This window comes from Marmota marmota, unplaced genomic scaffold, assembly GCF_001458135.2.
Source record: "Marmota marmota marmota unplaced genomic scaffold, marMar, whole genome shotgun sequence".
Taxonomy (NCBI): Eukaryota; Metazoa; Chordata; class Mammalia; order Rodentia; family Sciuridae; genus Marmota; species Marmota marmota.
Window position 1 is genome coordinate 30,618,100 of NW_026000142.1, and position 13,887 is coordinate 30,631,986.

Genomic DNA, 13,887 nt, shown 5'->3' on the forward strand with positions numbered 1-13,887 from the left:
GGAGGGTGGAGGATGGGAAAGGCAGCGGAGCACAACAGACACTAGGATGGCAATTTGTAAATCAATGGATGTGTAACTGATGTGATTCTGCAATCTGTGTATGGGGTGAAGGTGGGAGTTCATAACCCACTTGAATCAAAGTGTCGAATATGATATGTCAAGAAATTTGTAATGTTTTGAACAACCCACAATAAAAAATTAAAAAAAAAAAAAAAAAAACATAAGCTATGTTGAACGTATGGAAATACACCATGATAAATTTGCATAGTGTAATGATGAAAAGTGAAAAGTGAATAATACATTTTTCTATAGTTAGCCTTCATCTGAGCTCAGATTTACTCCCATGGCCATAAAAGGAAATCTCACCTATCACAACAAAATAAACATATTCCAGAAGGGCAATTCTCCTCATTCTCATTGTGATGAATCATAAGTTGAAGGATGAATTTAGGACAAAGTTGAGGGCAAGTTTTAATTTCTTATTTTTCAGGAAGGCTTATTGTTCTAAGAGAAAAGTGAAACTCTACTATGACTGTGACACTTTTTCTCTTTTGTTTTCTGGTTTCTTTTATTTTTTTTTTGATTTCTTTTTTTAAATGGCACATAGTTATTGCATGTACTTATGAAGTAGAATATAAAAATGGAATATATGTTTATAATGTGTAATGATCAAATATCAAAGTTAGTATTTTCATATCCTTAAACATTTTATCATTTCTGTTTGATTGTTGGGTTTTTTTGTTTTGTTTTGTTTGGTTTGGTTTTTTGGTTTTTCATGTTGGGGCTTGGATCCAAGGCCTCAAACACATATCCTCTACTTCTGAGCTATACCCCCAGTCCCTATCATTTCTTTGCACTGGGATACTTCAAAATCCTCTCTTCCACTTCTACTTCTTCATAACTTACTATGAACCATAGTGACCCACTGCACTGCAGAACACCAGAACTTCTTCCTCCCATGGAGCTGTGTATGACTTATCCAAACTCCTGGCCCCCTTCCCAATCTCTAGTGACCACTACTTTACTCTCTGCTGTGACACTTTGAAGACAATAATGTGAGTTTACAGAATGATTTCAGGAGCAAATATTTTCTTTTACTTGTGATTTTTGTGGATCTTAAAAACTAATACTAGCAGGGTTTATAGAAATGGTTCTAGCTCTGAAGTCAGCTTGTGTTTTAATTCTGCCCCTTTCCATCTCTGCAGCTTCGAGTAAGTTATTTAACTTCTGCCTCTAAATTCTGAGGGTAAAAATACTGCCTAATCAATAGGTGGTTAAAGTAGTAAATGAGACAATGTGAACTATTTAAGGTAGTACCTGCCACAAATGTGACATTAATGTCAGGGATAATTACAATGAATATAAATAAGTTACCAAAGTTATTTTAGAAATACAGAAGACAAAATAGTGGCATATACCTGTGAAGAATGAAAAAATACACAATTTTGATTCCAGTATATTTTTGCAAAACAAAACTATGAATAAAAGTTATATGAGATATAGTTTTGTAAATATATGTGAACAACATATCAACATATATCATCAATATTGGAACAAATTTAAAACAAAACTAGCATACCTTGAACCATCTTCATCTGGTAAATAATTAGATCTAATTAGAATATATGTTTAGACTTATTTGTGTTAATTTAATGAAATATGAAAATTTTTTCCATGGAATTACTTTGGGTGGCTGAATAATCATAGCACATAAGACCACTCTTTGGAGTTCAGAACATTGAAACATTCCTTTGATCCCAATTGTAAGCACTGAAGATCATAACATAATCATTTGGCAATAGAATCAAGCTTAATAGAAGCTGAGAAAACTCATATAGGAAATTCAGCTAGAGAAAACTCATCTAAATAAGAGTTACTGTGTTTAAATAACAGAAAAATATATGGGCTTCCAATTTTTAAAAATTTTCTAATGAAAGATCCACAGCATATCATAATTTATTTCTTTTTTAATATTTTCAAAATACATTTTTTGCCCTATCAAAAGTAAAATTACTCCCCTCCAACTCAAGCTTATTAAAGAGAGATGTTATTCAATTTTTCTTACCAGAGTCTTAATTAAGGCAATGTACTTGTACTTTTCTTATAGTCTCAAGGCAAGAGGCTACATTTCTTTGCAATTATTTCCCCTTCTGTTGCAATTGCATGTTACAATAGTTTTTTAACTCATCACTTTACATCACAAATCTAGTATTGCCCTCCCCTAGAATGTTTTAGGTAATGTCCAACTCACTTTCATTCATCAATCCCTTAGTGAGTTCTTTGATACAATCACAAGAGGAAGAGTACAGAGTGCTTTTTGTTCACATAGCACCCCTTGTTGATTTGGGTTTATTAAAACATGTAGGCTATGTTCAAGATATTTAAGTGACATTTAACTGAGACCATTGTATGGACACTTAAAAAAAAAACTGCAAGAAGACAAGTTTTCCTGAGACCTAAATATTTCAGGAGATTCAATAAAACCAGGGTGAGCATTCTCCAAGATTAATGGAGAAATCAAGAACAATTGGCTTTATTTTTATCTCTTGGGCAACCACAAGACAAACTGTTTTCAACAAATGTGCCTTGTAATGTTAATGCCACTAGAGTTCATAAAGAAGCAATTTATTATTTTGAGTTTATTGTCTGATAACAATTCCTTGGCTTTTGAGTTTAGCTCACCAGTTCACAGGGCTTCTTTTATTTGTTATTTAATTAACTAAGCTTTTTGTCAAATGAGGCAGATATTAAAAGATAAAAGGTGTTTTATCTTCTTTGATTTGAAATGAAATTGTCTTTCATTTGTATACTATAGAGAACCTGGAGACTTTGGCACTTGTATAGCTGAAAATTCAGAATTAAAATATGACAAAAGAAAGACAAAGTAAATGAATGAAAGTCCTGACAATCCTGTGCTATTTCAGCCCCTACTTGTAACATACCTGTTTCCCAATTCAAAACTCATACTCACTTTTATGTTTTTGAATCACTGTCATGCACATGTAAATGTAAGACTTAACCATGGCTAACATTGACCAAGAAAAATCTTGTATCAAAATAATAGAAAGGGGCCGGAGTTGTGGCTCAGCAGTAGAGCGCTCACCTAGCACATGCGAGGCCCTGGGTTCCATCCTCAGCACCACATAAAAATAAATAAATAAAAGAAAGGTGTTGTGTCCAACTACAACTAAAAAATAAATATTTTTAAAATAATAATAATAGAAATATTTCCATAGAGTTTTAATCTTTTAATCATCAAACTGTTTGATTTTGAGTTTCAGGTAACTTAATCATTGGCTTAAATGAAGGTGCAGGGCATTTTAATAATGGGGTATCTTTACTGTAATCATAAACACAGGTCAAGAATTAATAGCAATCTTATATAATTGACTTTTCTGCCAGGAATTTTTAAACTACCAATGAATGTGTTTTTGAGATTTTGTAGTTTCATGAGAACTTTAAATCATTTTTATACACACTTTGATAACTAAGAATTTTAAGATAATATAAAATGTAAACATGGAGTTAAATTTCTGCCTGTTCAGTGAAGTGATCATCAAACGGTAAGAATTCCATTAGATTATCAAGGCACCTTAGTTGTACTCTACCTATTTCAGGATATTACTGATATTACATTTCTAGATATAAAAGTACATAAATAAAATTGATAATCCAGGATTTATTAGGATTTTTATTATTTTTAAATAAGATGTGATAATTCAGATGTTTATGGTAAGGAGACAAAACATCCACATAATTAAATTGTTTCTTTGGTAAGAGAGAGCTATTATGTAATCTTGGATAAATCAACTTCCAAACTTTAGTTTTCAACCAATCTTAAAACACAAGTAAGCAAATAATAAGTTTTGTTGTTTTGGTAACTTAATAATTAACATATTAATTAGCTCACTAAACTAAATGTTTGACCCCAGTTAAAATCCTGAACTTAAATTCTACTAATTTCTTCATGCACAAAATATTCCAAGGAGCAAGTATTCCTGAAATAATTTCCTGATTACTCACTTTAGACATGAAAAAACAAGTTATTTTACAAACATTTATTTGGGTATATGCATATAACATATACTTGATATTCATGTGCATATATTTATTTATTTATTTATTTATTTTTTAATATTTATTTTTTAGTTATCGGCGGGCACAACATCTTTGTTTGTATGTGGTGCTGAGGATCGAACCCGGGCCGCACGCATGCCAGGCGAGCACGCTACCACTTGAGCCACATCCCCAGCCCCAGTGTGCATATATTTTATTTTTTAAATTACAGATATATTTATACAGATATAATTCATATCATCATGATAAAATGGATGAACCCCACAGGTTCCTCTTTCCAAGGTTTCATGTTACTCTTAACTGCTCCCCAAAGTGGCAAATTAGTATATACAATTTGGGGCCATGCACAATCATATGACAATAATAAGAAGCAAACCAAACAATCTGGGTTCTCATTAAGTTCAAACTCACCATAAAAAGATAGATATTTAAAATGTCAGAATCACAAGAAAGATGATGCAGATGGGGAAAAAAATACATGTTTAGACATATCTAGACATGCTAGGCATTTAGGAAAAAGACAGCCTAATAGTATTAAGGATTAAGACAACATCCATAACAGGCCACCAAACAGGTCCCTGTGGTAGTCTCAGCATATATATGAGACCTCTGTCCTCTTGTACTAGAAAATAGACTTCTGATCGAAACACACAGAAAACTCTGGCAGAAAACTTTTAAAATTCACAGGGGCCAAATGTTTATTGACAAGGAAGTAGAAAAATTAGAAGGAGGTTTGAGAATTAACAAAAAAGAATTAATATATGAACTCAATTCCCAGATTATATGGAATCTTTAATACATTATACTAGGAAAGTTTGGAATTAGGTAGATTAAAAATTTTTGACCACTAGCTATCTACTAAGGCATGGATCTATAGTCAACTGCATACAATGTGGCAAAGATCTCTGTCTTTATTCTATTTATGTTCTAGTCATATGACAGAGAATGAGAATATCTTGCATTCTGCCTCATGGATACCGGTGTTTTAAAGCAATCAAAATTCCCTGCAGGATGGTTGTGAGTGGGGCATTTTTGCTGGTTGAGGTGATGTGGTGGTAAACGAAGTGAGAATTTATGTTAATTCAATAGTCATAGAACAATAACAAATACCAGTCTCTGTGCTAAATGGAGGGGAGTAATTATAGTTCTAATGAAGATCATATTTCTAACCTAGAAGTATTTACAGATACTAAACTTTAATGCAAGCCTTCACATATTATATTAGAATACACATTATTGACCATACTTTACAAACTTAATTTATTAATTTGCAAAACAGTTATATGAATTATGTGCTATTCCTATTTTCAGATGATAAACCTTTGGATTAGAGAAGTTAAGTAACTCCCCCAATGTAACATACCCAGAAAGTAGTAGACAACCATGATTTTAAATCAGTCTGTATGACACCAAAATTTATGAACATTTAAAATTTCTTTTGTCTTTCCCTTCCAGAACATTCACACAAAATATTCTTGAAAACATTGAAGAATATTATACAGAAGACTTTATAAAACAAACCAAGTTTAAATATAATTTCAGGGGAAGAAGGGGGTCTTAGAGATCATTTGATCCAGGTTTCTTTTTAAAGTGATCAGGGATATTTGAGGTCTCAACACAGATTCACAGTTAATTGGCAAGCAATCATGGATTGAAACTCTGATATACTTATTCCAGGTACATGCTATTCTCACTATGCCATACTCCCCTCCTATTAGTAATATATTGATTGATAACAAAATATGTCTATTTAAATATATTTCCTAATATTTTAATGAAAATATCTTAGAAATCTTAGAATTCAAGACATTTTTCCCAATTAATTATAACTATATTTTTGCTGGTACTTTTCATTTTATAGTTAAAGGGAAAAGTATCACATCCACACAAAATACAATTTAGATTAAGGATCATTACTAGCAATAGTCAGGGATATTTAATAATAGAAAAGTAGTCAATTTATTAGGAGACCTAATACTTCTAAATATTTAAATATATAATAACAGAAATTTAAAAACATAATGTAAAAGTTGATAGAATTTGAAGGAGAAATAAATAAACAAACTCGTAATTATAGTTGTAAAATTCAGCCTCTTCTGTCAGTAATTGAAAGAAGATAGAAAACAATAAAAATACAGAAACATTATTAACTGACTAGTGCACCAATAGAGCACTCTATGCAGTAACATCAGAATATATATGTTTTTCAATATAGACTATATTGTGCGTCATGAAATAAGTTTAAATAAATTTTAAATAATTGCAACAACAGAGTATGTGTTCTTTGACAAGAAATTAAACCAGAAATCAGTAACATATATAAAATTATAAATGTTTGTAAATTATCAATATATTTCTAAATAACAAATAGGCAAAAGAATAAATAATACAACAATTAGAAGAAAAATTGAACTAAATGGAAATAAAAATGCATTTCATCCAAAATTAGTGGTGGACTGCTAAGTCAGTATTTTGAGGCAAATCTATAGCACAAATGATTTTTAGAGGAAAGTCCTAAAATAATCAACCTAAGCTTCCACTCTAAGATGTTCTGTAAAGAAAAGAACATTAAACACAAAGCAAGAAGAAGTTAGATAATAATAAATTTTAGAGCATAAATCAAAAATCAATGACATATTAAACAGAAAACATTGGGGGGAAATTCAAGAAAAACAAAAGCTGATTAAAGAGATCAATAAAATAGATAAACCTCTCAGCAGACTAATTAAGACAAAAAGGGTGTAGATACAAATTATGAATATCAGAAAGGAAATAAAGAAACATTACTATGGATCCTAGGACTATAAAGAAGTTATTATGGATAAGCATTTCAACAAATTGAATATCTTAGATTGAAAATATGAATTACCAGATGAAACAACACTCTTATTGTTTTTATGAGGACTAAATCCATTTTAAACTAGAAAGAATATTTACCATACTTACCTCAGTAATCATATTTTTGTTGATTCAAATATAGATCATATCTTTATTTGTTTGAATTTCAGGAAACTTTTCTTAAATTGATATATTTTATCAAATTATATCATACTTTTTGCTGATATTATAAAATAATATATGCTTGAATCTTTACTGAATACAGTTGGGACCTTTTAAACAATACTTTTCATAGGATAATATCAAGTAAAAAATAGATTTGCTAATTGAATATGGGGAGCCTTCTCTTATGATCCTTCTTGATTCTAACAATTAATTTTCTGGGTAAAAAATGCAATACCAATAATGTTGTGAAGTATGAATCTGTCAATCTACTGCAGTTTTTCTTTAAAAAATCAATTCAAAAAGCATTGAGATGAAGCTTATATTCATTTAAAAAGTTACTTGGCATAAAATGATAATTCTAAAAGTTACAAAGTATCTATTAAAAGTTACAACGACATGAAAGATTTAGCTAGCACAAATGTAACTGATTAATATTATCTGAAGTATATTCTCACAAAGAACTGAGAACATCTGCTTGCTCCCCTACTAGATCAATAGGTAAGACAAATCTGTAAATCATTGTTTCTCAAATGTTATTACCCCATCAATGCACCACAGAAGAAGGGATGGAATGTGGATGCGAGAAGAAACCTCTTATTTCTCATGCCTTTATAAACTTACTTGGACTAAAAGTAAGACAAGACTGAACAGATTCTTCTGAAGTTCTACCCAGAAAGAGATGAAGGTAGAGGACCAAGTTACAGGGATAGAGAAGATACAAAGACAAAAGACCCAGTAGGCAAGGTAATTGAGAGGATATATAGACGCAGAGAAATGATACAAGTGTTGCAATTGACTGATACAGCTGGAAATTATTTGAATTTTTAAAAACATATTTTAATTTCTGGTTTTGAGCTGAGAAAACAGTGATTTAAGTTTGTAATATAAATGTTAAAAAATTATATATGCATGCATACTTTAATAATAATGTTAAATGTTAAAAAGTTATATAGCATGTATACTTTAATAATAATGTGCAGTCACATACCTATCAACCCTGCCCAGAGCTCTGTATTTTGATGTCAATAATAAACCATATTGGAGGAGACAGAAGCTTGCTGTGTATGATATTAGGACAAATCATTATTTGTTTAATGAAAACTTTAAGCAGGTACACTATGAAGTCTCTTAAGAAAATGATCTTGAAGTGTTGGTTGAAATTTGTATGTTTGAACAACCTTGTTTGCCCAAGGTATTTTTCCTCTGATACCTTGCCTAATATATAGTAGTTCACTTAAGGTTTTTTTTTTTTTTAATTAGTAATTTAGACATTGTGGGAATTTATTAAAATGATTCCCCCTGTTGTAACTAATACTCTATTTCTATAATTATGTATTAATGATACTCTTGGAAAAGACAAAATATCAGAATTTTCAGGTCAGTAACTTATCATATCATGCCATTTTCTATATAAGTTATAAATCAAAGGAAATCTTATTTTGCAAAAACCTATTTTGATTTTGAGGGCATTTGAAATACTTGACATTTAGTTATTTTATTTCATTTACTTTACTTTTGGTACTGAAGATTGAAGCTAGGGTCTTTTTACAACTGAAGTACATCCCCTGTCATTCTTTTTTTCTTTCTTTCTTCTTTTCTTTTTAATTTCTTACTTTGAGACATTCTCACTAATTTGCCCAGACTGGCCTCAAACCAGTAATCCTCCTGTCTTAGCTATCAGAGTTGTTGGGATTACGTGTTTGTATCACCCCACCCTATAGGATGGACTTTTAAAATACTACATACCAGCAGGCTGTGGTGGCACCTGCTTGTAATCTCCCCAACCCCCACTTGGGCGACTAAGGCTGGAGGATCACAACTTCAAGGACAGCCTCCAAGCCTGTCTCAAAAGAAAAACTAAAAATTACCAGGGATATAACCTGGTGGTAGAGCATCCCAGAGTTCAATCCCCAATACCAAAAAATGTCCATCCTAACTTCTAGTCACTGTTTAGTACAGAGTCACTGTCCTACATACTACTGAAGTTTGGTTCTAAAAGATTTTACTGCTTAATTTTCTTCTATAAATTATAAATTTTAGTCATTATCAAATGCAGACCTGCTGAATTATCTCAGTGACTAACTTGTTACTGATGTTTGCATTAAAAGATTTGGGTTGGTTTTGATGGAAGACAGCAAGTTTAGACACCTAAACTATGAGACCACTCAGTCTCCCTATAAATCAGAGGAATAGAACATAAGGGGAAATGGTATTGCTCATTAATGCCTTTTCTTTTTTTATTTGATAAGATATTTTATAATTTTTAACTTGGAAGACAAAGTGTAAGCAGACTGTAAGATGCTTTAGTAATTAAAGGGGGAAAAGGACATTCCAGGGGGCCTTTTAAATCCATTCTTCACAATTTAACTGAACAGTTAGGGTTTAAGAGGAATGCCTGACTTGTAGTCTAAGGAAGCAATTAGAAGCTCACACATTCTAAGTTCTAAATATGGCTCCTTCAGTGCTTAGGATGACCTTGGGGAAAGAACTTGGTCACTTAAAAGAAAGAAAGTACAGGGGTAGGGGGGAAGCTATTTAACTAAATGTCAGTTATAGTGCTATTTGAAATTGAAGATAACAAGGAATTTCAGAGATACTTAACAAGGTCTGAGATTGTACCATTAATCAAATGAAAGTAAAAATATATGCAATGACACTAAGGTTCATGCAGAGTGAATTAAAAGACATAATAAAATATAAATTATTCTGACTAGCATGATGGCATCTCTCATCTTTTTTTATTCCAACTGCCAGTGAATACAGGTTCCTTGATTGACTGAGATCATCCATCTGATTGTCATTTGAACTGTGTACATTAAAATGATACACACATTTGAGAAACCATTCCCTCAGAGGGCCTTAGGCCTTCTTGCTACGTAAAAATCTGAAATGTCCACTTTTTCCCTAAGTTTCTGGAGACATTTGTATACAACAGCCATCAAAAGCATATTTCTGCCAGGCAAGGTGGTATACACCTGTAATCCCAGTGGCTCAAGAGGCTGAGGCAAGAGGACCTTGAGTTCAAAGCCAGCCTCAGCAAAAGCAAGGTGCTAACCCTGTCTCTACATAAAATACAAAAAAAAAAGGTTGAGGATGTGGCTCAGTGGTCAAATCCCCCTGATTTCAATCCCTGGCACCCCCCCTCCCAAATAGCATATTTCCACTATTATTTTAGGTAATTTTCAATTAACTAGAGTTTTATGTCAACCTCAGGAAGTCCTTATGGAAATAGAAGAAACATAATTAGAACATTAAAAGGAGTAGCCAGTTCTGAGGCTATTGTCCAAATTTTACTGGGTACATATTTTAATAATTAAAACTATATAGTTCTTTCTAGGATTAGCATAAAAGAAGTATTTCTCTCAGCATGTCCAGGTGAATAGTAAGATCAAAAATGTTAGGCTTTGGGCTCTCCATCATCTCCCCGAATACACACAAAAAAACACAGAAGAAATTTAAGAGAAAGAAAAGAAAATACAGTATCCTATACTTCAAGTATTTTTGTAAACATTATCTTGAATTCAACAGAACACTTGTCTATCCGCCAATAATTTAAAATTACCTGGTTGTCCAAAAAGCACTCCAGTAATACATTAAACATTAATGCTCAGTAATATTTTAGTCTCTTAACTTATGAATATAGATAAGAAAGAAAAATAAGACTTCAAATAACATTTGAACCATGAATTTTATCAAATGTCTTACCATCAAATGTTAAGTAAACTCTTGCTTGGGGCTGGGAAGATCCTTTTACACAGATAGAACAAATAAATACTCCAACCAACACGCAAATTGCCTGGAATGCCATTTCTTCAGATTTGCAAGTTAATATCCAAGGGAAAATACCTTTAAAAAGAGAGATAATGAGTTTGTTATGTCTCATTTCACATTTCAGGATTATAAAAAAAATCTAGCAGCCCAGACAGAAAAATCTATTCAAATAAGATGCTACTGAACTTCTATAGTAATGCAAACAGTAGGAGGTGCTGTGACTTTGTTCCTCAGAAAGGAAAATTTAGATTTATTTGTGTCTGGAAGTCCTTGCCAGAAGAGAATTGGTTTATCTTCCAACAAAATAATGCCAGCATCAAAGCAGAACAAAGCAGAAAGGAAAAACTTACTGATTCTTAAAGGAAACCCTAATGTTTTAACTGATCTTTTCTAAAACTCCATTCTATTACAGTGACTAGACAGTGATACCATAAAGTATTGCTGATGAAAACTCCCTCTCCCATACATAGAGTAGTAAAGAAATCCCACATTCATATGTACCCACTCACTCCCTTACTCATTAGCTCTTTAGAGTAATTGTATCTGAAATGGTGTTTCTACACATAAATTTATGTGTGCTCAACCCTTGTCTACTAAAATCACTTGAATCAATTATCTGCCAGTTTATTCAGATGACCAGGCAGCTGTTAAATGATGCAGATGAGATAGCCATGGACCGGTGCCAAATACAAACCAATGACCTAGCAGTGAGTAATCCAGTGAGCCTTGTATCCACCAAGGCACATTTTGAATAAATCAACCAGAAAGTGGGCTGTCAAAATTCCGAAAGATAAATCAAGGAGACAAGTATTACAGATTGAAACTAGAGCAATAAAACTGATACATACTCTTAGCTAATGTCTAAATACCAGGGAAAATCAGGTAATGTTTTAGGACAAACCTATCACCACTCTAGTGGCCATAATATGCAAAATATACTCAGGACCATAAGAGAAAACCTATAATTTTACACATATCATAATTACACAATAAATGGCATAGCAGGTTAATCTAGAAACACATTTATACAGGTAACAACAATGCTGATCTGAAACATTATGTGGCTTTTTAAAATGAAATTTCTGTCATTAATTCTCTTCATTAAAGAAATGCTATTAAAAATTGAAAAGCCTGCTCCATTAACACAGAAGAAAAAACAATTAAACCAAATGTGCAAACTTAAACAAAAAAAATTATAAGTTGCTTTCATCGGTGGTGCATATGCTGTAAGAGTTAGGAATAAAATGTATGCTTCTACCACACAGATGGAGGAAACCCTAGAGATGTTTGTGTTGGTAATTTTCAAAAGAAACAGTTTCTTCCTGCTTCCACAACCTCTTCACCCTGTCATCCCTAAATTAACTTAGAAGAAAATTGATTTTATGGGTGACTTTCCTTTAGTAATTTGCCCCTTGGTCTGTTGATTTGATGCTTAAAGGGAGGGGGGAGCTATTAATATGTTCAACCTCAGTAGGCTGATAATACTTACACTTTTTTTTTTTTTTTTGCATTTTGCTATTACCAGAATATAATCTGGATGTTTCTCTCAAAGGAACATATGCCATAAATTACAAAGAGTAATACCGAGAATGAAACAATGACAAATCAAATGAAGCTACTTTACAGAACAAGTGAGTTGACTGTTCCACCTAGTGATGAGAGGTGAAAGCCCAGCGTCCTAGACTAGCTCCCCGCGCCCCCTCCCCCAAGTATCTTACAACTTCTTCCCTTCAACTCAAGACGTGCTGCTTGGTGTTTTCACTTCTACTGACTGCAAACTAATAATAAAGGAGAATTCTTTCAAGTCCTCGCGACCAGTTTTGCCTTAGAAGGCTTTGTAATACTCAACTTTAAACTCCCCGCAGGTGTCACAGCCTAAAGAAACAGCTCAAGCCGGGCTCTCAGCGAGGGTAACGTTTCTCTGACAAACCGCGCGTGCTCTTAACAAAATGTTCGGACTCCAGCACACTCATGTATGAAAAGCCAATGCACAGACCCAAAAGTTAGATTTTGCTAAATCTGAAATTCTGAAAATAATGAATCCAGCTTACCGAGGTTGGAAGAGCTCAGCACGGAACGGTCACCAATTTACAACCGGAATGGATCCGCCAGTCTCTCCAGTCCTTTTCTCAGAAGACCTTAATTTCTAGAGCGTCCCAACGTGATATTCTTTTTCTTTTTTTCTCTTTTTTTTCCCCCTGGTCCTCTGAGTTTCTTTGTACAGGAATCCTCAACCCTGTAGTGCCGTGGCACCCGGAGCCCTTCTCCGCGTCGCTCAATCAAGCACCTCGGAGTGAATGGAAAAGTGGCCGGGCGCAGGGGGCGAGCGCTCGGGTGTCGGATTACAGCGACGCGGCGCACTGCTGGGGCTGCCCCGGCGCGCCGCCCAGCCNNNNGACCCGGAGCACCGGCAGCCCTGGAGATGCAGGAATGCGCTGGAGCAGGCTAGAGGACCAGCCCAACAACTCTCTCTTTTGCAGACTGAGGTGGGGTGAACAACTTGCAAAGTGCGCTCCCAGGTTTTTTGTTACCGGCTGCTCTTGGAAAGCACACAGGCATTACTTGGCTGTAAATATCAAAGTGCAAAGCAGTTTTTTGCCAGAGAAGGATAACTACATCCTTTTAAGGGAAAGAGTTGTGATTTTAAAAGGGCACGAGTTTTATCCTTATCCTGCAGCAAAATTTCTAAACCCAGTCAAGATAAATCTACAATCTTGTCTAAGAAGTTTATCGCCCCCGCCCCCTTTAAATAAATAAATAAAACAGGCATAGTTTCCTATTGCATTTCCTTAATGTCCTGAAGGCAGTAATTCTGTTGACCTTCCTACAGTGATTCATATCTAGTACCTTCTCCTCCAGGATACCTCGGAAACATAACTAAGAAATGATTTCACAATTTTGTGGAGGAAGATTGTTCTGAAATAAGCCAAAAGATTGAGGCTTAAGTCTTTAGACATCAGCGATATGTTTCCAGCATTCCTTTCAGGTATACTCATTAAAGTCTGGGTCTGAGTTTGACGTTAAGTGAAAATTCTT

General features: G+C 33.5%; 1 protein-coding gene across 1 annotated transcript in view; it reads right to left on the reverse strand.

Annotated features, from left to right (window-relative positions):
• Sema3c (semaphorin 3C) overlaps positions 1–13,266 on the reverse strand; it is a 170,160-nt gene extending 156,894 nt beyond the window's left edge. Inside the window, exons 1-2 of the mRNA XM_015488413.2 lie at positions 12,903–13,266; positions 10,786–10,926 (exon numbers count right to left, since the gene is read on the reverse strand). Coding sequence (XP_015343899.1) covers positions 10,786–10,888 — 103 coding nt within the window. The 5' untranslated portion in view covers positions 10,889–10,926; positions 12,903–13,266. The remainder of the gene's footprint in view (positions 1–10,785; positions 10,927–12,902) is intronic.
• Positions 13,267–13,887: the final 621 nt, after the last annotated feature.